Source organism: Camelina sativa, chromosome 15 (assembly GCF_000633955.1).
Source record: "Camelina sativa cultivar DH55 chromosome 15, Cs, whole genome shotgun sequence".
Classification (NCBI taxonomy): Eukaryota; Viridiplantae; Streptophyta; class Magnoliopsida; order Brassicales; family Brassicaceae; genus Camelina; species Camelina sativa.
The window spans coordinates 22,559,830-22,584,066 of NC_025699.1; the positions used below are offsets into that span (position 1 = coordinate 22,559,830).

General features: G+C 32.5%; 2 protein-coding genes across 2 annotated transcripts; both read left to right on the forward strand.

Annotated features, from left to right (window-relative positions):
- On the forward strand, positions 1,987–8,155 carry LOC104747329 (nuclear cap-binding protein subunit 1). Its single transcript, XM_010468951.2, has 18 exons — positions 1,987–2,070; positions 2,170–2,229; positions 2,333–2,389; positions 2,978–3,049; positions 3,168–3,230; positions 3,383–3,559; positions 3,790–3,918; positions 4,167–4,233; positions 4,405–4,604; positions 4,820–4,890; positions 5,339–5,423; positions 5,608–5,676; positions 5,770–5,888; positions 6,199–6,337; positions 6,534–7,037; positions 7,145–7,444; positions 7,531–7,776; positions 7,855–8,155. Exons 1-18 carry the CDS (start codon positions 1,987–1,989, stop codon positions 7,960–7,962), a joined length of 2,550 nt encoding a protein of 849 aa, XP_010467253.1. The 3' UTR covers positions 7,963–8,155.
- On the forward strand, positions 18,210–19,958 carry LOC104748686 (zinc finger BED domain-containing protein RICESLEEPER 3-like). Its single transcript, XM_010470290.1, has 3 exons — positions 18,210–18,604; positions 18,690–19,069; positions 19,138–19,958. Exons 1-3 carry the CDS (start codon positions 18,210–18,212, stop codon positions 19,956–19,958), a joined length of 1,596 nt encoding a protein of 531 aa, XP_010468592.1.

Here is a 24,237-nt window from a genome sequence, read left to right on the forward strand (position 1 = left end):
CCATCCTTATATTTTTGAAAATAATTTGTTATATAATATTTATCTACATATATATATATATATATATATATGTCACATATTATTTGTACAGATACAAACAATCCAACAAAAAATTATACAATCTAAATAACTACGAAAACATACTCCAAACCAACACAAAAACATATAATCCAACTAAAACAGTAGAATCTATTAACCAAAATAAACACAAAAATACAACATTATTTTTGCGTAGTAATTATAAAAACCTTTTCACCCGGGTTTAAATCTTCAATTGGTTAAAAACGTTTCCTTTTTTAGTAAACAGCAATTTGGTTTCTCCAATATAATCTTCATTTGGTAATTTATAATTTGGAAATTTATAACAAATTGTGTGATAACAATGGCATAACATAACACTATATACTTTTTAGGAAATGATGAATGTTTTATACTTACCAAAGGTGGGACTTGAGAGATGCTCTACATAACATATTAAACACACATATTTTTAACCCACATTAATAATTAAAGTTTATAAAAGTAAACAATTAGTATAGTTCATATAAAAAACCAACTGAGTTTTATTTTCATTGCATATAAAAACTATATACACTAAAGTATTTAAATATTTAAGGAACTGTATGATATTGTTTCTATATTATAAAATAATACATGGTATACACCTAAAACATAGAAATTGGACACTACATAATATATATATATAATACTGTACATTTACAAAATACAAAACAATAGTTACTGCTAAACAAAATATTCTTTGCGTTTTTAAAACAAATCTAAGCCCGCAGTGTACCGCGGGTGAATATCTAGTTAAAAATCAAAAATGGAAAAATAAGAAGGAAGGGTAATTTTGGCCGTTCACATTGTTCTGAATAGATAAGTGATATGTAGATTTAATAGAAAGATAAGAGATTTTTTCAAACAGTAGAGTGACGATTTCTCCCGCAACTACAACCACCACTACTATTGAATTATTATATGTTGTGTTAAATGTTTAAATAGTATGTAATAAATTACATATGTTTAAATAGTATGTTTTAAAATGATGAATAGTATTGGTAATTAGAAAAAATAAAATTCCATATAGAAACAAGAGAATTTGTTAAAAATGCCCCATTTGGTATACTTCTTTTCAAAAATGCCATTTTTTTTGAACATTTTCATTTTTGCCCTCTTTTACACAATTACCTTATGTTAATTAATTTTTAGATTTTTTTTTTTTTTAGGTTTGGGTTCCCAATTTATATTTAGGGTATAATTTTTAAGGGTTAGATTTTAGTATTTGGGGTTAAGGGTTTATAATTTTGTCATTTTATATATCAAAAAGGGGTATTTTTGAAAATAGACACCATCAAAGGGTATTTTTAAAAAGTGACATAGAAAAATAGGTATTTTTGAAAATCCCCAAAAAAACAAACTATTATTCTATTTGATCTGTTTCTATATGAAATTTTATTTTTTCTAATTACCAATACTATTCATCACTTTAAAATTTTTATATCCGATTTTGTATATTTAACCTATGTCAAATGCATCAAAAAATCTATATTTTGTTTACATAAATTTTGGATTCCATATTAATTTTGTTAAAAAAAATATATTAATAACAAAAATAAAGGAGTAAAGTGATTTATTAAAATAATAAATTAAAAAAAAAAAAACAAAGAAACAAATTAACCACCTACTCTTTCTTTCTTCCATGCGCGCCTGTGTTGCGTCATTTTGTATAATCTATAGGTTAGTTTCTTTATTTTTCATTTTAAGGTGCTATATTTTTAATTTTATTATCAAAATTGGTTATTAATTAGATTATATATATATATATATATATATATATATATTTTTTTTTTATTTAAATATTTGGTTGGTAAAAAAAAAAAATCTAGCAGATTGTTTGACGAGAGAGAGACATATAAGAAACTAGGGCAGTGACCAAAGTTAGTACAAAGGAGAAAAAAGGGGAACTGAAGACGAAGAAGCAAGATGAGCAATTGGAAAACCCTTCTCCTTCGCATCGGCGAAAAGGGTCCTGAGTACGGCACTTCCTCCGACTACAAAGACCATATCGTCAGTACTCTTGTCGATTCACTCTTCCCTCTTAAACCCTAATTTTAATTTTCCTGTTTACCCAAATTTTTTCCTTTTCCTGGGTAAAAAAATACACAGGAGACTTGTTTTGGTGTTATTAGGAGAGAAATAGAGCGTTCTGGAGACCAAGTTTTGCCTGTAAGCTGACCTTCTCTTGAAACCATATATGACTTCGTTGTTCGATTTTATGATTATATTGGGTTTCTCGATCTCATCAGTGTTGTTTTTCATCTTTTAACAGTTTCTACTTCAATGTGCTGAACAATTGCCTCACAAGATTCCTTTGTATGGGACTTTGGTAAGTCTTTTTATGAACCAAGTTACCTTGCTTGAATAAAGCATTCCTTTCTCTTTTCTGGGTATCTCTGGGCATGCATTTAGATGTGTTCTATGTAGTAGAGGTTTTGATTGAGTCTTTTATGATATCTGTTTAAGCTGACCCTTATCAAAGAATAATTAGCTCAGAAGCAATTACCAAAAGGATTTAACTTGGCAAAAACTACTTTAGAAACACAAATAATAATGCAAATGCCCTTAAGGTGGATCGTTTTGTGTCTTTTATATCCTATTATGAAATTTGTAGAAGTCTACTTATTTGTAGTTCTGGCGTTATTACTTGGTGATATCTAATAGAACACACAGCCTGACATTTCTAACTTCTGAGTAATAAAGAAATCGTTCGAATGTGTATCTCTTAGTATTCTTTAGGATGGCTAAATAATTCTTATCTCTGTGTAAGTATTCATGAAGACATACTTTGGCATTTGGTTTTCCGTTCTTTGAATCAAAGCTGATCTGAGATATCCGGTTCCCTGTTATATATTCGTTGAATTTAATCTGCAACACATACTTCAAAGTTTGATGGATGTCTTTTCACATGTTTAAGATTGGTTTGTTGAACTTGGAGAATGAAGATTTTGTTCGGAGGATGGTAGAAAGTGTCCAAGTTGATTTCCAGGTGAATAAATCTAATCTGTACATCAAAGGACACTTTTGTGTCTAATTGGTAAAATAAGGTTTCTCAGTTACTTTTGTTTCTAATGTGACTGCTTTTTTTACTGGTTTGAACATGCCAGGACGCTTTAGATTCTGGCAACTGCAACAGTATCCGTATATTGCTTCGCTTTATGACTTCCCTGGTATGGTTACTAACCTTGTTTCATGGTTGCTACGTTATTTGATACGTAATTTCATGTTTTTAATACACAAAAATAGTTTGAAAAATAGAACTGTGAAGTATATAGAACTGTAATATTTCATGTTTCTAACATGGTTTATTTGGGTTCTTCAGTTGTGCAGTAAGGTTATTCAACCTGCTTCTTTGATTGTCGTGTTCGAAACATTGTTATCATCAGCTGCCACCACAGTGGATGAAGAGAAAGGAAATCCATCATGGCAACCACAAGCTGACTTCTACGTCATATGTATCTTGTCCAGCCTTCCATGGGGAGGATCAGAACTCGCTGAGGTACTGCTCTTGGATTAAAGACATTCCAGAAAACATTTTGCTAACTGTGTTTTAGAAAAGTATGATATTTACAATGAATGCTATTAGAATACTGGACAGGCGTTTCCATTTTTATGATGATCTCATCCTTGTTGGATGTGCAACCAACATTTGTAGTCTGCTTCTGTATTTATTGCTGGAAACTATTATTTTAACTTGTCATGACCGCTGAATTTTCCTTTTTCTTGCAGCAAGTTCCTGATGAGATTGAAAGAGTGTTAGTTGGGATACAAGCTTATTTGAGCATCCGAAAGAATTCTTCCACCTCTGGATTAAACTTTTTCCACAACGGAGAATTTGAAAGTAGCCTTGTAGAGAAGGTTTGTTTATAGCGTTTACTTCTGGAAGTTGTTTTTTTTTTTGTTTTGTGTTACCTGCCCCTTTGATTTTGTCTCAGTAGATCTCTTGGCAGATGTATAAATAAGATGCATGGGTTTTACTCTATGTGACGTTTCATTCTCTGCTTTTCTATATTTGTCTGAGATAGTTTACTGTTGAATTTTGTATCGTGGTGTAATAATTTTTAGTTTGCCTCGTTTTTTTCCTTTCTCGATTGTTGTCTCTTTAGGATTTCGTGGAGGATCTATTGGATCGAATACAGTCTCTGGCTTCCAATGGATGGAAACTTGATAGTGGTATGCATATTTTGTAAACTTTTCATTTCTTTTTGTATCATGAAGACTGCAATCTTCTACAAAATTTTCATATCTACCTTGTTTCACCTAAAAAATTGATTAGTTCATGTGACAAGTGATGTTAGTTGTATATTCCTATTGATGACAATTTCATGAATGTTCAATGTGCAGTACCTAGGCCTCATCTCTCATTCGAAGCCCAGCTTGTTGCTGGAAAGTTTCATGAGCTACGCCCTATTAAATGTATGGAACAGCCGAGTCCACCTTCTGATCATTCGAGAGCATACAGTGGCAAGCAAAAGCATGATGCATTGACAAGATATCCCCAGAGAATTCGTAGGTTGAATATATTCCCAGCTAATAAAATGGAGGTAATATTATGGTTTGTGATGTCAATGTTCGTCTGAATAGGACATATATCAAGCCTGATAGAAGTTTATTAGACTTGCTTCGATTTCAGTAGTCAACAATTTTTGTTCTCTAACCTATTAGATTTGTAGATTGATATATGGGTTATATGATGTCTGTTTGTATTCCTTATCTTTGTCTATCCTTTCTTCTGATTCTGTAATCATTAAACTCGCAGGATGTACAACCTATTGATCGCTTTGTTGTGGAAGAGTATTTGCTGGATGTGCTCTTCTATTTAAATGGATGGTTTGTATTTTCACCAAACTTGAGTACTTTTGATGTTTTTTAATGTTTCTTCTATATTTTTTCTGCGCAATGGACCTCCATGCATGCTGGTTTTGGTGTAGATCTTGTTTTTTTCCTCCCAATCATTGCAAAATGGTCATGTGCTTTCTGAATTTCTAACCTTAGTGTATTAAGCTAAGTTCAAGACTTACTCTTCAGATTATATGGTCACTGATCCGGCTGGGTGACTAATTTGCTACTAATAAGGGCTATTGTTTCTGACCTTAGTATCTAGTTTAACCTTTTTAAGCCATTATTATGGTTCTAGAATTACGTAGCACATACTTGTTTAATTTACATCTTAGCTTCTGCTGATTTTCTTTTTCTTTTTTCGTCTGGTTACAGAATTTTGTTTGCATCTTAAATTATATAGAATTCTGTTTCACTAATTAATTTATTGCAAAGCTAGCCGGAAGGAGTGCGCGTCTTACATGGCTAATCTTCCTGTTCCTTTTCGGTACGAGTATCTTATGGCAGAGACACTATTTTCTCAGGTATGTTCTGTCGTAGAAATTTTGGGATTTATATCTCTAGTGAGTATTCATATTGTATATGAAAGCATACCTTTTTGGCAGATGATAGCGATTAATGCCAGAAAATTTATTTTTAGAAACTGTGGTTTTTTTGATAAAAGAAAAGAACTGTAGTTTTATATATGTTGGATCTACTGTTTTCCAGATACTGCTGCTACCGCAGCCACCATTCAAGACTCTTTATTATACACTCGTGATTATGGATCTTTGTAAGGTAGCAACGAAGGATTACTCTAATCATTCGATGGTTTTAACTCCGTTATGTGAACTTTATTTCTACCTGATTCCAAATATTTAATTATTTTAGGCTCTTCCGGGTGCCTTTCCTGCTGTTGTTGCTGGTGCTGTTCGTGCACTATTTGAGAAAATTTCCGACTTAGACATGGAATCCAGGACGCGCCTTATCCTATGGTTTTCTCACCACTTGTAAGTATATAATTTTAATTTTCTTATCTCTGGATTTTTGTGATTTGGAAAAGGTGCTATACCGTCGAATATTTGTGGATGTTCCATATATATGATAGGAGATTACCTAGCTTATCAGCTTTTATTTAGTCAAGTTCATATTGAAACACGGAATATGGAATCTCAGTCAACAGTATTTTTAATACTGATGTTCCGTTTACCTAATTCAATGGTCGTTGTTGAGCCTTGATTTGTCGATCAATTGAGAAATCAGTTATTCATCACATGAAGTTGATTACATATTTTGTCTACTCTTATGTATACTTAACAGATCCAACTTCCAATTCATCTGGCCGTGGGAAGAGTGGGCTTATGTTTTGGACCTTCCCAAATGGGCCCCTAAGCGTGTGTTTGTTCAGGAGGTTTTGCAGAGAGAAGTGCGCTTGTCTTACTGGGATAAAATTAAGCAGGTAACAGATCACCTGCCAAACATGAATTTTCTTTTTGTCATGATTTGAAATATTCTGTAAATTTTTCCCTTGACCTTTTTACGGGCTCGGGTGGTCAATGTTTCATCTTCTTTTTTCACATGGATATATCATTCTAAACTTAAGCATCAGATATCCTTTCTCAGGCTATATTGTTTCCTCTATGTGTGTCTAACAGAGCATTGAAAATGCGAGTGCCCTTGAAGAATTGCTTCCTGCAAAGGCTGGTCAGAATTTTATGTATTCCCTGGAAGAGGGTAGTAAAGAGAAAACAGAAGAACAGAAATTGTCAGCCGAATTGAGTAAGAAGGTCAAAGAAAAACAAACTGCACGTGACATGATGGTGTGGATTGACGAAATGATATATCCAGTTCATGGTTTTGAAGTCACTCTTTCAGTAGTTGTACAAACTTTACTTGACATCGGATCAAAAAGTTTCACTCATTTGGTCACTGTCCTGGAGCGATATGGCCAAGTATTTGCAAAACTTTGTCCTGATAGTGATAAACAGGTGATGCTATTATCTCAAGTGAGTACATACTGGAAGAACAATGTACAAATGACAGCGGTGGCAATTGATAGGATGATGGGTTATAGACTAGTGTCTAATCAGGCAATTGTTAGATGGGTGTTCTCTCCAGAAAATGTTGATCAATTTCATGTGTCTGATCAGCCGTGGGAGGTCAGTTGCGTTCTAACTTATCCGTTGTGACCCTCAACAGAAATATTTAATCTACTTTCTGTAGAGCATGTTTGTTTATATTCTGATTTTTGTTTCTCTCCCTGCAGATACTTGGCAATGCTCTTAACAAGACTTATAATCGTATCTCTGATTTAAGGAAAGAAATATTAAACATTACGAAAAATGTTTTGGTAGCTGAGAAAGCTTCAGCAAACGCACGAGTAGAGTTGGAGGCTGCTGAGAGCAAACTCTCCCTACTTGAGGGTGAGCCCGTGCTTGGTGACAATCCAGCGAAGATGAAGCGTTTGAAATCAACAGTGGAGAAGACAGGAGAGGCGGAGTTATCTCTTCGGGAGTCCACCGAGGCAAAAGAGGCCCTTCTTAACAGAGCTCTCTCTGAAACCGAGGTATTATATCTGTTTTGAGTCCTTTTTAATGCAGCAGAAGATCTTATTCCTTTGGTTTACTAGAAGCTAACTTGCATTGTGCATAGGTTCTACTGCTCCTGCTGTTCCAAAGTTTCTTGGGTGTGTTGAAGGAACGGCTCCCAGATTCAACAAAAGTGAGATCAGTGCAGGATCTAAAATCTATAGGTGCGGAAGATGACAAGTCATCGGCGATGGAGGTGGACAGTGAGAATGGAAACCCAAAGAAGAGTTGTGAAGTCGGTGAGAGAGAACAGTGGTCCATATCAACACTTGGCTATCTCACAGCGTTCACAAGGCAATATGCGAGTGAGGTAAAAAAAAATACTAAGAGTTGGATGTTGTTTTAAGAAATTTAGACTGAATCTGACTTGTTTCTCCATGTCGTGTAGATATGGCCTCACATGGAGAAGTTGGAGTCGGAGGTGTTCTCTGGTGGAGATGTGCATCCTCTTTTTCTTCAAGCCATATCTTCTGCACTTCAGTTCCCTTTACAATGATCTTCCTCTTTCCATCTCAAACCTGCCTCCTTTGTTTTTATTATGAGATTCTGACATTCAACAAGTTATTAGGAAATTTATGAGAATCGTAAAACGATAGTTTAAACAGCAGTCTCATTTCTGAGCTTGTTTCTCAGTGGCACAGGAACGAAAATTTAAAGCATTTTCATTAACTTAAACAACTTTCATGTTATGGCTTTGAAGGAGTACGGGCAATAAGACGAGTTACACGTGCAAAGATCATTCTTCTACAATTTCTAATCCTTACACGTACATGCTTGAAGCATGTACGTACTAGTCTTCCCTAGCGACCAAAAAGGTCATATCACTTAATCTCACCAACCACAAAGTAGCAGCATGATTAGATGTATGGATTGGGAAACAAATCTACAGACCATCCTTCCGGAAACAAATCTACAGACCATGCCAACTACCACTAGCCATTCTGATTTGTTACTGCTTTCGGAAATCTTTTATAGATTATAATTTCTAATTTATCAAATTAAGTTTTCACTGAGCAAAATTCTGTTTACAGTTTTGACAAGAATATCTTCTTATTTTATTATTAAATTCATTAATGAGAAGTTGAAGAGATAAATAAAACAAAATTCATCTTTTTAAAATATGATAAGAGAAAAACAATACTACTACAGTACTCAATCGCCAATTACGAGGAGTATCATTTTGTATAATTGTAGCAGCAACATTGTGGTACTGGATGGCCTTTAATAGTATAATCACATTGTCCTCCATCATAATGTTGTCTTCTACAGTGCATGTAACATTTCCTATTTCCATAAAACTGCGCACATGCCTCAATGCAACGAGCATATGGCTGGATCACTGCATTTAGACAACCCAAGTTACATATATGTAAGATATTCGAAAAAAAATACTCCATCTTTATATAGCCACAAAAATAATAACATAATTTTGACAATTCTCTTCATATGATCAAAGACAATTAAACAAAGACAACTGTACAAATGATCCAAGAGAATCGAACAATAGTAGCTAACCAGTTTCTGCCAAAATGTTGTTAGCAAACGAAATTGTCGTTATGACTACAAAGAAAATAGTCACAAATGTTTTCGGGATATCCATTGTACAACTTCCTCTATAAAACTGTTGAGATTATTTTTTAATAGCTTCTTGGTCTTCATCAAAAAGCTCTTTTATATGTTTTTTCTTTTTCTTTCTTTAGTAAAATCTCACATTTCAACAACTATTTTATATTGATTACCGTTAGTCAATGTTCTATATTTGTTCAGGTTGACTAGAATTTAATATAAGGTTTGACTAAACTTATTATATAGTATATCTTAATTATAAATTTGACTACAAATATATATATATATATATATATATATATATATATATATATATATTACTTTATTAAATTGAATAATTGATAAATTTTGAATGACACATAATATAATTGAGAAAAGAATTAATACTTGAAAATTACATAAATGAATCGAAAAAGTACGTTTTTAATTTTAAGTACATATTAAACGATCAAATAAAAAATAAATGAAAGTTTTCTCAGCAGTTTTCGGCAGTAAAATTACAACTGTATGTCTGAATGATTTATTGATAACATACGTTTGAATTATATACATCACGGAAAGGAACAAGATCCTTCCGAAAACAAAGCTAGCGGGTAGATGTAAACCTCCGGAGACAGAGGTTCCAAAGGGCGGACATAAAAGAAGAACCTTAAAGAAAGAGGACAAAGGCAAATATCAAAAGCTCACAAACAACAGATATGAAAACTCTCCACCAAAAGTATATATCCGACGGGCATTTACATAGAATATTGTGGTGCTGGATAGAGGAAACAAACATGAGCATCAAAGAGGACCCACCATTAGATTGCCTTCAATAAACAAAGCCCGAGGAGGGAACTAAACCAAACTCACAAAACCACAACCCCATCAAAAGCTAACATAGATAAACAAGAGGATCAAAGCACATATCCTTATTGTAACGTCCATGTCCCGGAAAATAATGAAATATTGAAGTTTATATTGGGAATTAAAGTAGAGTCGGTTTAATTCTTGTTAGTTTATTAAATTGGTCGATTTATTAATTAAACCACTGGTCGGTTTGGCTTTAGTTATCTCGATTTAAGACCATTTTTGGGAAGCCCAAGTGACATTGTAAAGGCTTGGACGCCTCTCCTTTTCTATTATAGGTTGGTGCTCTTCGTATCCTACAAGAGAGAAAGAAAGAGAAAGAGAAAGAGAAAGAGAGAGAAGTGTATGTTGTGGTGTGTTGTGGTATGAAAGAGATTAAGAAGAAAGCTGAATCGTCAAGGTTTGGGAGAAAAAAGATTTGACACAGAAAATCTTATCCAAATGAGATATCTGTTGTTTAGTGGAACTAAGACACAAACATATCGACATTTTTTCCCAATCCTAAATAATTAATAATTTTTTCAGTTATATGTTTTCCAATTACTAATAATAAAATCTTTAGTTTTGATATCATGTTCTTAATAAGAATTTAAGAAAGAGAGTTGGAAATATTTTCATGCATGTTATTTGAAAAAGGTATTCTTCTATCTTTGTTAAAAGTATTTGATTGTGAGTTCTGGAAAAACTTTATCATTCTGTATTATTACTTACTCATATGCCACAATCAGTGCTGATCCGGTAATTTTTAGTGCTTAATACGGGGAAACAAAATTCGGGGCCTTTTTAGAAAATAAAAACTGCTAACATTTTTACTAATTATGAACCCTTTATAATTTTTTGTATTAATTTTCTAAAAGTTAGAGAATTTTTTAGTTATGAGAACTTTTGGTTAATTTTATGGAGTTGTTTTTTTGCTAAATAAGAGTTTTTTTTTTACTATTATTGTAGATTTGTTTTGACTATATTATTAAAGGGATTTTTGTTTGAACTTATCCATTAGTTTGAATTTGTTCATTTGTCAAGTATATTTACTATTGAACAAGTTATAAACAAAACTTGTACTTTAAGCGGAATTGTCCATAGAAAAGTTATGAAGCTACAAGTGTTCTAAATGTACAAATTAGGAGAATTTAAAACAAGTAAAATTGTCTACGAGTCAGCCTCCAAATGATAAACAGCTTTTCTTGGTGAATAAATATAAAAAGTGGTCCACAAAAACAAGTTAAGTTAATTAACGAGAAAAAAAAACAAGTAAAATGAGCCCTTTTTCCTCTCTTTTTTTTTTGTTAACTTTAGATCTAAATCTGTTTACCTCTCCAGTTTATCTTTCCGACGTCAGAGAGAGCCCTTCTAGTCCGGTTTCCTTTCTTAATTGTTATTCTCTTTTCGATCAGAATTTATAGTTGGGAGGTTTGGTTCTTGGCCATTGCGGTGTAGCGGAGAGATGCTCTGGGTCTGCTGGTTTGTACGGAGTTCAAATAGAAGAAGGGAGATGAACAAATACATTCATGAAGGAAAGCAAATTAATGGCATTGCAATGGCAACGTAATTGCTTGGACAACCACTAGTATTAGCACATTCATTCGCCAATTTTCTTGTAGCAAATCAGAACATGTAAAATCAATAAAGAAACTTAATTTACTAGATATTAGAGCTTAAAAAAAAAAAAAAAAAAACAAAAATCACATGTTCCACAAAAGAACGACGTGAATATTTCTCCATTGTTTATGTTTCTGTTCTTATCTTGACTTTTTCAATTATAAATACATTTCCAATAAATTATTGCGATATGTATTTGGTGGGAAAGGACATAATAGTCTTCTTCAATTATCTTTGTGTTAGCCAGGATAATGTATTTGCAAATGTGTAGTTGTGTTAAGTTTTAGTAAGAAATTAGAATGTACCCTGTGGTACACCACGGGACAATATTTTATATTTTATTTATATATATAAATTTTATGATTTTGTTTTATGAGTAGACGAGTTTCTTTGAATTGAAATATATATCTTACATCATTATATACATACATACGTTATGTTACGGATACCGCTTAATTTTTTTTGTTTTACACTCTCTTTATTAAATTAATACGCATATATCTGGTGTTCTAGTATCACGGTGTTAACAAAATACATTAAATGGAGAATTAAACTCGTTGTAGTATTGTATTACAATGATATTTTAATTTTTTTATTATCGTTTCAAATTCTTCCTTTCATATAAGCTTGTCCTGTGTTATTAAAAAACTTTTTAGTACGTTATATTTGTTGTTTATTGTTGGAATATTATTTGTATCTAAATTTTGATGAAAATGATTTGAATATGTTATGCATTTTTAGATATCTTTATAATAAAAGATAAGAATATTATTTTGGTAAACAACAATTTTTTAGTATACTTTTATATACAATTGTAAAATGTTTGATATATATATATATCGTTTTATTTGCAAATATTTATTGTATATGTTATCGAATAAAGACTAAAAATAGTTTATAAAAACTAAAATCATATTAATATTATCACTTTTGCATGATAAAATGGTATACTAAGCACCTCACCAAAAAAAAAAAAAATGGTATACTAAGCAACTTAGTTTTTAAGTCATATATACTTAAGCCATTTGATGTATGTGGAGAGATCCTCCGATCCGAAACTGCTTCTGACACTTCTCAAAGAGAGGATTTGTTACTTTGTTCTGATACAAAAGACATTTTCAGAAGCTAAGATTTGTGGAATGATATTATATGTTAAGAGAGAGCAAAACAGAATCACTTATAGTAGTCTTCTTCTTGGTAGTCACCTTAGAGTTAGACTACTCTTTGGGGCGTAAAAACCAAAATTGAATTGTAAATTCTTAAGAGTAAGAAATCAATCATCATAGTTAGTTACAATGACACACATAAGGCCAGATTCAATTACACATTTCTAACCAACCACAGTTGCAAAAACTATAAGATCAAACTAACATAATCCACAACTATCAGTTTGAAATGATTCTCAAAAACAACTACTGTTTCAGACGTGTACTCTAACCCATGTGAACAAAAGGGGGCCAATTATAGAGGTAATGAGAATGAAGTGTTATTTATAGTGTTTATAAAAAATGGTAGGGTTTTGCTCGATGGAGGATTAGAAAGGATCTCCCAATCTTGATTAGCAAGTTTATAAGATGTTGTAAATGAGAATATGCTTGTAATATTCTCACGTTAAAGGTTGTGGTTGTACATAATCGATTTTATTGATTGTAGTATCATTAATTAGTCCATATTCGTTATGGTAATCTAAGAAAATATTACCTAATTTTGTTTAATTATTTTGTCTAATCCGCAATCTTTGCAATTAATTATGTGAATTTTGTTAAAATCGAATATTACCATATATGAGGGATATCTTCTATATTGTTTCTGCAAACTAGGGCTGGGCATTTGGGTAACCCGTTCGGGTTCGGGTATTACCCATTCGGGTTCGGATAAACGGGTTTAGGAAAATAGAACCCATTGGGTATTTTTAGATATATGGGTTCGGTTCGGTTTGGTACTATCGGGTTTGGGTCGGTTCGGGTTACAAATTTTAGAACCTGATTAGCACCCAAACTACCGGGTACCCAAAAAAAATCTTTAAAATTAATTAAATTTAAATAATTTTAGCTAAATTTTGAATTATGTGACAAATTATTTTAGTATTTTGATTATTTTTGATATTTAGATATAAAACTAAATAAAATATTCAAAATTATAATCATAATTTTGGGTAATTGCATAATATTAATACTAAATATTATAAATATGTTTACATATTCGGGTTTGATGGATACCCAAACGGGTACTGGGTATTATCCAACCCTAACCCGAACCCACGGGTATTGAAAAATTGAACCCAATAGGGTTTTAAGGCAAACCCGAACCCAATCCGAACTCGGTTTTTCGGGTCGGGTTCCGGGTTGGGTATTCTGGTACGGTTTTTATGCCCAGCCCTACTGCAAACGACTAACTAACGTAGTTATTAGGATCCGAATAACTGATTTCGGGTATTAATGTTTTTGAATATAATTTCATAAGCGGATATTAATGTTTTTAAATAACCCGACCCGTGTGATAAGGTAAGGAAAGATCCGATTTATTGAATCGGTTTAAATTCTTTAAAAAAACCCGACCCGGGTGTGAAAAAGAAGAAGACAAATTTATATTCCAAAAATGTATAGATAGATGTGGTAGAATTGTTAGTTTTCTCTTTTATTAAATATGAGGCCTGTTTTATTAATTATGAGGCCTCTTCTATCAATTATAAGGCAGTTTTGCTAATTTTAAGTTTTTGTTTGCTAATTTTGGGGTCTTTTAATATATTTATGGGCTTTTTACTAACTATAGATCCATTATTACTTTTAATTTATTAAGTATTTTTTAAAAATAATTCGCCAAAATGGACCTCTAAAATTTGAGACACAATACGAATGTGTCATAGGAATTGGTGCAGGACCACTATGAACGGAGACTTTAAATAATTATGCATACTCAATTAGGATTTACCCGTGGTACCCATTTTTTTTTTTTTTTTTATAAATCAATAATCCCATGTATTATGAAGAAATTAATTCAAATATTTATAACAAATATATCAAAATATAAGTTATATTTATGTGTTAGTTTTGTTTAGTATAAGATTATATAATTGTATTTGACTATTAATTATAGGATTTAACCCACAGTTTACCGCAAAATAATTTGTTCTCTACATTATCATAAATTACTCAATTTAATATATCTAATATTGATAATGTTAGTAAAATAATGAAATGATAAATTATATGTGTAACACCAAATTAATGATAATTAAATTTATATTCATATTGATCCAAATCATTCGCACAATATAAAATGTCATTGCGTGTTATTTTAAATTTTAGTTGTAATATTAATTATATATTAAAATAACTCAAATGTTAAATAATATATATCTGAAAAATACTTGTTTGGTTACAAAATTCATAAAACAATTTTTAAAATATATATCCGTTTATAAAAACTGAAATCACATCATATGCTGAAAAAAATCTAAAATTTAATTAACTTTATGTATTAAATAGTAATTCAAATAATTAAATATAAGATTAAATTAAAGTGAAAGGAGAATTCTATTTTAATATAAAATATTGCTTTAAATTAGGTAGATAGATTTTAGAAAATTAATATTATCAAATAAGGAATTGATTGTGTTTGATTGTAAGGATTGTAGAGAATTTAGTTGAGACTTGTTTGGATACAAAGATAAGAGAGGATAACACAAAAATATACTTCAAAAATGTTAAGATAGATTGGGTTATAATGATATTTTATTTTTATTAATATGTTTTCAAATTTGTCCCATCATATAACAATGTATCGTTTTTTATAAGTTATATAATTATAATATTCTTGGAATATTTTAATAAATTCGAAACTAATACGACAATTCTATAATTTCCGAAATTAGTTAATAGCTAATATTTTCATTTATCTTGGAAGTAATTCGCAAGACAATTTGTTTAGTCATATATAATTTAATAAGATTTTACTGGTTTTTAATTTTAGTATTAAAATTATAGGATATTTTAGTATTTTCAAGATTTAACATGTGGTACATATGTAGTCTAAAAGAAGAATTAAAATAAAAAAACTTTAAAAACGTTAAGAAAATAGTTATTGTGACAACCCGTCCCGTGGACCCCGCTAGCCTCACTGTTAGCCCATTAGCATTACTGCTAGCCGTCCAAACAGACCCCAAGCTGGTCCTGCAGGGCATCGATCCTAACCCATCACTGTGGAAATCCACATCCACCAGTAGGTTATTGGTGCGCCAGGCATTCCTTGAACCCTGGTCCCCACCCTTTAACAACCTTCCCACAAGACAAGTTGTCCCAGGGCCAGCTTGGGTCCGTTTGGGCGGCTAGCAGTGAGGCTAGTGAGCTAGCAGTGAGGCTAGCGGGGTCCACGGGATGGGTTGTCACAGTTATTGACAAAAACCAAAAGGTAAACAAATTAATATTCAAAGAACTAAAACCTACGACAAAATCTAAAAACAAAAAAATGAATTAGCAACTGCAAAATAGTTTTTATGTACATTTTTATTTCCATCAAAGATATATATATATAGAAATATGGAAAATAAGTATATAAAAATTGACTAAATGATAGCCATTAAATAGAAGCTTATATCGTTAAAACGCAAAGATATATATTAAAATAGAAATTTAAATCCAACAACAATATCAGCTTTTAAGTTAAATCAAGCTTCTTTAGGCATATGTCATCTTCTTGATAGTCTCTTGCTTTTGAGCCTGTAGATTAAAGTCGGAGATAAATTATAATAGTTTAGTTTATTATACAAATAAGTCAAACCTTTAGTCTAGATGCTAAAATTGAGCCAGACATGACCATGACAATGCTTCTAGATCTTGAGTGAATCTGCTATAGTTATAAAAAGATAAATGAGTACAGATTATATAATAAACACAACACTCAAATCATTATATACACAAAATTTTGCACACTTAGACATTGGTCAAATGAATCATCTAGGACTTTTGATGCAAATCGAGTTATCATAGTTTCAATAGATGACAATAAGCTTTGTGTATATGTTTATCGCTTTTTATTAATTTTGATGTTATGAGTTGCGATGAAAGACAACTATTTATAGTGTCAATGAGAGAGTAGGGTTTTGTGTGAGTGCTTAGAGATAAACTTGGTGAGTAAGTAGGTATGAGTAGATTTTTGTTAGGAATTTATGAAATATGCCAGTATAAATTTAAGGTTCTACCAAATTTATAAATCATTAAATATTTTATAAGATATTATTGCTTCTTTTACGGTATATTAGTGAATGCGATTTTGTTTGATTGTAGAATATTGGAGAAAACAAAGTTTGAAAAGGAAACTGCAAAATCAATTAATTTAGAATTTAGTTTTGGCCATTAGTATAAATCTTATATGGAATTGAGATATTTTTGTTTCTATTACCGAAAATAATTAAATGATGTTTTACTTTTTTGGAGAGGAATTAGAGCTAAAAAAATTGAAAAGGAAATTCATAATCAAGCAGAGGAAATATAGGAAGAATATTCGACATCAATTCATGGGTCATTAGAGGTTAATTTGACTTGATCCGATTAGAGTTTGTATAGAGATAGTTAATGAGGATCCGATTAGTAAAATCGGGTATTAATTTATGATTTTAAACCGGTCCGACATAAAGAGAGGATGATACAAATTTGTACTCCAAAAATGTTAAGATAGATTACTCATTAGTTATCAAATATGGAAAAGACAACATACATATGTAACTGAAATCTTAATGTAGAGACATCATGTATGTAAGATGGAATTGTGATGTATTTCTTAACATGTTTTTTTAGGCTTGGGAATCCGAACCGAATTGTCCGAACTGAACCTAACCGAGATTCAGACAATTCGGTTCGGTTATATTTGTTTTCTAATTCCGATCGGAATGGTTTTCAAAGAATTTCGGTTTTGTCTTCGGTTCGGTTCGGAGAGACAAAACCGACGAAAACCCGAAATTTAACCCTAGGTATATAAGCTAATACACCGGTTTATTTTATTAGTTCTAACCCTAAACCTAATCTATCTAAACTCTTCCTCTTAGCGGGGACAGAGAAAGAGATTGTCGAGTTTCTGATCCGATCCTGTGTTGTCCCGATCAACCTTGTGTTTAATCTTCAGTGTAAGTTCTTTTGTCTTAACTCTTAATTCTTTAGAAGTTGTGGTCGTTTAAACAAACTCAAAATTGGCTAGATTTTTGTCGGTTAAACCCTTAAACGACTTGTAATCTTTCGCCTATTGTTCTAAAGCATCGTGTAATAGATTTTTATTATTGTCCGTCTTTGATTCGTTGTATAGCTCTAGGATCTATTGTTCTTGGTTTGATTCTTTGCTTTTGATGTCCGATAGTTATGGTTAGAACTATGTATGTGTTGTTACTTGTTAGAACTAAGTATGTGTTGTTCTTGGTTTCATTCTTTGCTTTTGATGTCCGATAGTTATGGTTAGAACTAAGTATGTGTTGTTACTTGTTAGACCTAAGTCTGTGTTGTTCTTGGTTTCATTCTTTGCTTTTGATGTCTGATAGTTATGGTTAGAAGTAGAACTAAGTATGTGTTGTTACTTGTTAGAACTAAGTCTGTGTTGGTTGTTACTTGTTAGACTGATCTTTGCTTTTGTTTGTACTGTTAGTGTTAGTCTTTAGACTTGGACTGATCTTTGCTTTTGTTTGTACCGTTAGTGTTAGTCTTTAGACTTGGACTGATCTTTTTCACTTGTTGTTTTTAACAGATGTCTCATGATTCTGGAGAAGAGAACATTGACCCGGTTCTACAAGAAGAGATTGATGATGGTCCGACAGCTTCTTCAGTTGGTGGGAAGAGAAGACGAACTCAGGCTGCAACTTCTACTGTACCGTCTCAACCGAGGAAAAAGCCAGCTCATAGATCTCCGGTTTGGGAGCATTTTGTTCAGCAAGCACATGATCAGGCCCTCGCCAACTGTCGGTACTGTGGTCAAGCTCTAGGATGTGACACAGTGATTCATGGAACAAGTGCAATGAAGAATCACATTAGTAGGTGTAAGTTGTACAAGATGCATCTAGAGAGTGGTACTCAGAGTGTGTTGGCTGGTGATAGCAGTGGTGTAATGACTGCAATCAAGTATGATCAAGCTTTGTTCAGAAGGTCTGTGAATGAGATGATCGTTCTTAATGAGCTGCCGTTTGCATTTGTGGAGTCCGATGCTTCCCATGTATACGGTCCATTGCAGGAAGACAGCCACATCAGATATATACAGTATGTTTCTGAGAGAGAAAGGAGCTTTGAAGGATCTGTTTGGTAAGGAGAAGCAGAGAGTGTCTATGACAACCGATATATGGGTAGCTCCCACGACTTCTTGTAGCTACATGGTGGTAACAGCTCACTGGATTGACAGAGATTGGAAGTTGCAGAAGAGGATCATCAGTTTTAAGCCAGTGACAGATCACAAAGGTGATACAATTGCTGAGTACTTGGTAGCCTGTCTTGAAGAATGGGGAATTGAGAAGGTCTTCACAGTAACAGTGGATAACGCTAAGGGGAATGACAAGGCTCTAAGGGTATTCACTGATGCTTTGATCATGAGAGGACCTGATTCTTTAGTTAGTAATGGTGAGTATCTTCATATGCGGTGCTATGCGCATATCCTTAACTTGATAGTGAGAGATGGATATCCAAAGCACAAAGGAGTATAGTGTCCATCAGAAATGCGATTAAGTATGTGAGATCATCAGGTGATCGGTTGAAATCATTTATGTTGAGGGTCGACACAGGAAACGTAGGTAGAGGTAGTTTGTGTCTCGATGTTGCTACTAGGTGGAATTCAACCTATCTAATGCTGACAGCCGCAATCAAGTTCTGGGTTGCATTTGAGAAGATGTTGGCTGAAGACAAGTTGTATAACGACTACTTCATGGAGACTGAAGAGAATAGTGAGGAGAATGGTGATGAAGCTGAATTCCCAAGGCAGAAGCATGTTGGTCCTCCTACTTTTGCTGATTGGGATCAAGCGCAGAGGTTAGTTAAGTTCTTGAAGATCTTTTACAACTGCACTTTGTCTTTTTCAGCCAGCAAATCAGTGACCTCTACTGTTTGTTATAATGAGATTGTGACGATTGAGAGGAATCTTATCAATCTAAGCACCAACGGTGATGTGCTACTAAAGACAGAGGCGATGATGATGAGGAGTAAGTTTGAAAAATATTGGGATGGTCTCCTAAACATGAATCCAGTTGTCATCATCGCAAGTGTGTTTGATCCCAGAAACAAGATGCAGTTTGCTGGTCTTTGCTTCGACAAGCTTTATGGAAAAGTTAGTGTCGAAAGTACTCTTCTAAGAACATCAATTAAGGGTGTGATGAAGAAGATGTATGCAGAGTATGTGATGAAGTTGAGCGTAAGTGAACAAGTTGTACCAACTACTGGTGGAGTCGTAGCTGATGCTGGAGTACCAGCAAGTGATTTGNAGTGTCGAAAGTACTCATCTAAGATCATCAATTAAGGGTGTGATGAAGAAGATGTATGCAGAGTATGTGATGAAGTTGAGCGTAAGTGAACAAGTTGTACCAACTACTGGTGGAGTCGTAGCTGATGCTGGAGTACCAGCAAGTGATTTGTATGATTTGTCGGATGAGGATGGTTATGAGAGGATGGATACGCTGTACTCTGAGATGGTGGCTGAATGCACAAATGAAGAATGTAGCAGTGAGCTAGATATTTACTTGTTTGAGAAACCGGTGCCAAGGACTCCAACTGCTTTGGGATTGGACTTTGATGTTCTATCTTGGTGGAGGCGAAACAGTTCTAAATTACCAGTCTTATTTGAGCTAGCTAGAGATATCCTTGCTGTTCAAGTGTCGTCGGTTGCTTCTGAATCCACATTTAGCACAAGTGGTCGGATCTTGGACCCGTATCGCAGTTCTATGTCACCTTTTATGGTTGAGTCGTTGGTTTGCACCCAACAGTGGCTGAGGAATACCATTCAGGCAGAGAAATTAGCAAGCTTAGTTCAGATGTTTGAAGAATCGCAGTTTCATGAGTCCTCAGGTAACCCATTTCTCTTTATTCTTACCTTTTTCATTACTTTTTTTGTGGATTAATGACTAATTTTGCAACATTTTCCTTGTGCAGCTACACAGAATGCGACTCATCCAATTGCGGATCCGTGATCTAGAGAAGAACAAGGGAGACTAAAACCAAATAATGATAGTAAAAGGTTGTCTCTCTTTCTCTACATCTTTTGCATAAAAAAAATTCATAACAGTTAACTATTTTTTGGAATGGACTGGAGTAAGTAGAGAATGACAATATACCAAATGCCAGGTAAGAGGAAAATATCATTGGTATATTGTCAATTCTCGTTCTCTCTATTAACTTTTGGCAAGTGACTTAACTTTTGACAATTGTCTCCTAATATCTTTGTGACCTTCATGGAGACTTTTGTAAGTGTGGTTTTTTGTAAATTGTTTCCCATAGTCTCTTTATGTATAAGAGTAGGATTGACTGATGAACACTTGAACTTGTTGTTTTTTGTAAACATGACTTGTATGCTATCTTAAGAAGAACTTAAATGTCATGAATCATATTCTATTTAGTTGTTGTTGTGTTGTGTTTGTTCGACATTGTTGGTGTATTGACAAGTCTCACTGAAAACCGCAATAACCGAAACCTCCGAACCGAAATAATCATGTCCAAACTGAACCGAACCGATCAATTAGTCGGTTAAATTCGGTAGAGTTTTCAGATTCGGAATAAACTGATAACCGAAAAAACCGACCCAAAATACCCGAATAAACCGAAATCGCAGGCCTATTTTTTTTATTGGTTTTGTTGTAATTGGAATCCTCATTTTGATTTCCAGGCTAGCGAGAGCACATCGTCTTGGTCAAACAAACAAGGTTTTCTTTCATGCATCAAACTGCGATTGACTTGCAATATATATCATTCTTTTTCTATATGACTGATTGAGGGCCTATATTGTACTCCTTAGATATTGGTATGGTGGTTGTCCAAAAAAAAAAAGATATTGGTATGGTATATTATTATCTAAGTAAGACAATATAGACTAAATCGGTAACATAGTTAAAGCATGAAATTAAAATATTGCAAGGAAGGAGCCCTAGCCATAGGCTAGAGATTAACATGAGGATTCTAATCACTAAAAACCAATAATACATATCAATAAATACATCATAACCATGACAATTTTAATTCATACTATTTAGTTTTAAAATATTCTCATTAATTCAAGATGAAGAATCCCCTTTATAATAAAACCGAAGTACACAACATTGTTTTGGTAGACTTTATAATTTTAATAAATAGTTACAAATATATTATAAATTAATCTATATATTAATTGTAACAAATAGAACCTTAATTGTAATCAAAAATCTTAAACGGGTTATTTCAAATTGATAGTTCATGGATATTCCAAATTTTATTTTTGGAAGATCACGTATATGGTTTCAAATATCTACAATATTACCAAATTATTTTCCATAGATTATATTGATAAACCACATCAATAAAAAAGTTAAAGAGATAAAAATATACTCTCAATCATAAAAAAGTATATCAAATCTCGCTAATTTAACAAGATTAATCATGATCTTCGGGATCGTATTTTATTTTAAAATTATAATATAAATAAAAGAAATTTCAACTCGTGCTCTAGCACGGGTCCTAATCTAGTTATTTTAGGAAAAAACCTAAACCAGAAGAAATTGTTGCTACATTAATAAATTTACAACAGAATCAGAAGAAACATTTGTTTTTTTTGACATCAAAAATTAGAAGAAACTATAGAAACATATTGACTATTTCCTTATTCTAGCAAAAATTATTTCAAGTAAAATAAAAATTGAATCTCGGGATTAAATATACAAAATTCAAGATCTAAGACTTGTAATGATTTAAAAACATTACAAATAAGCACACTATAAATTCAACATTATATGCAAATAATGACATGTTAATTAATAAGCTATTAAATAAATCTCATCTAAATTCATCAGTTTTACAAATGAAACCATTTACAATATTTAATTTGAAGAACAGTACTCTATAAAAACCTAAATATCGTTAATTATTATATGACTTCAAGATTATCGAAGATATACCTTTAAATCTTTCATAAGCTGCCCATTTAGATTTGGAATTGATTACAAAACTAAAATGTTTCTGATGATTATCATGTTCAATACATAAATTATCTTGATTTAACTAAAACAAAAATCGAGATCTCAGACTGGAATATATATGAATTAGAGAAAATGATTCAATACAAAAATTATAAAAATCAAAGATCTAAGATTTGCATAGATTTGAAAAATTATGGATAAGTACACAATGAATCTAGGAGTTTGTGGAGAATATGTTAATCAATGATTAAATAAATCTCATCATAATTAAGTTTAACAAATGAAAAAAATACAATACATAATATCAAAAAGAAAAAGAAAAAAAACTATCTATCGATTAACAAGTTTATGAATTTGAGATTAGTGATGATACCTTCAAATCTGTCATGAATGTCCAAATCAGATTTAGAATTCTTAACAAATCTGAAACGTTTTTGAAGACGAGAAGACGACCATCACAAGATAAGATGCGGAAAAATATTTGCCAGCTACTTGAACTATCGTCCAACACATGCACACACATACAGACAAAATAAATGTTCTCTAAGCTACTTGATCTATTGGTATTATATAAAGACATGAATAAACTAACACAAGTTATGTGTGGAGCACCATAACCATAGAATCCGATATCGTTCCGGTGTACGAGGCGACGGAATTCGGTACCGGTGATTTGGTCCGTTATGACCCAATTAAAAAATTTTGACCTGGTATTTTTTTTTTCACCCAACCTAAATTAAATCAGCCTAAACCGGGTTCAATTAAAAACTAATGAGTTAAAACATAAAGGAAGTAAACCGAGGCTTCATTATCATTCACGATCTAGAAAAAAAAAATTCTTCCTTTCTAGGGTTCTTCTGAGTATAAGGCAGCATTCGAATCCTCCGATATCTAGTGCAACCGGACAGTTTTGGTAGTGAATCGAACTTGAGTCTCGTTACAATGAGGTAAGATATCTCGAATTCGACTTAATTTGAGTTAAAAGACTTTCGAATCCAAATTTGCGAGATTAGGGTTTTTGTGGGTTTACTTTGTTTGGGGTTTTTATATTGTTTTTGTTGGGGATTGTTTATGGGTTTATGGGTTTTCTTTTATAAACAAGTAGGATCGATTTCGAATAGATTATGGTGGAAAATCGAATGGACATTGGAGAAGTGACAAATTGTGTTTATGTCGGGTTTCTCTAAATTATTGTAGAGTTGTTTTGTCCTTTATAACAAGTAGTGGGGTCGATTTCAAGTTGTTTTGTTTGTAAAGAATGACTTTGTCGTTGTCAGTTATTTTTAGTATTTTCTTGTTGTCGGGATTTTGTCGTGTTGTTGCTTTTCATCATTGAAAAAGAGAAGTTTGTAATGTTATCATTTTATGTGTTTTGCAGTAACGAAGACCTTGTCAAAGTGAATTGCCATCATTCTTGGCAATTCAAAGAAGCAAATGGAGTCTTTGATTACGTTCATGGAGGACTAAAAGTGTTTGAAGTGGATTCTAATGGCATTGTGACAGAGGTGTACTGAAGTTGCTTGGAAAAGGGATTGATATAGGGAGGATGTGGTATAAGCTACCATTTGAAGATTTAGTAGATAAGCATCCTCTGTGGGAAAATGTCGAGCAAAATAAAAAGAAGATGTCATCAGCTGG

Coding starts and splice junctions, on each gene's coding strand:
- LOC104747329 (XM_010468951.2), top strand. CDS start 1,987: ATGAGCAATTGGAAAACCCTTCTCCTTCGCATCGGCGAAAAGGGTCCT. Junction 2,230..2,332: donor CTGGAGACCAAGTTTTGCCT/GTAAGCTGACCT, acceptor ATCTTTTAACAG/TTTCTACTTCAATGTGCTGA. Junction 6,338..6,533: donor ACTGGGATAAAATTAAGCAG/GTAACAGATCAC, acceptor TGTGTCTAACAG/AGCATTGAAAATGCGAGTGC.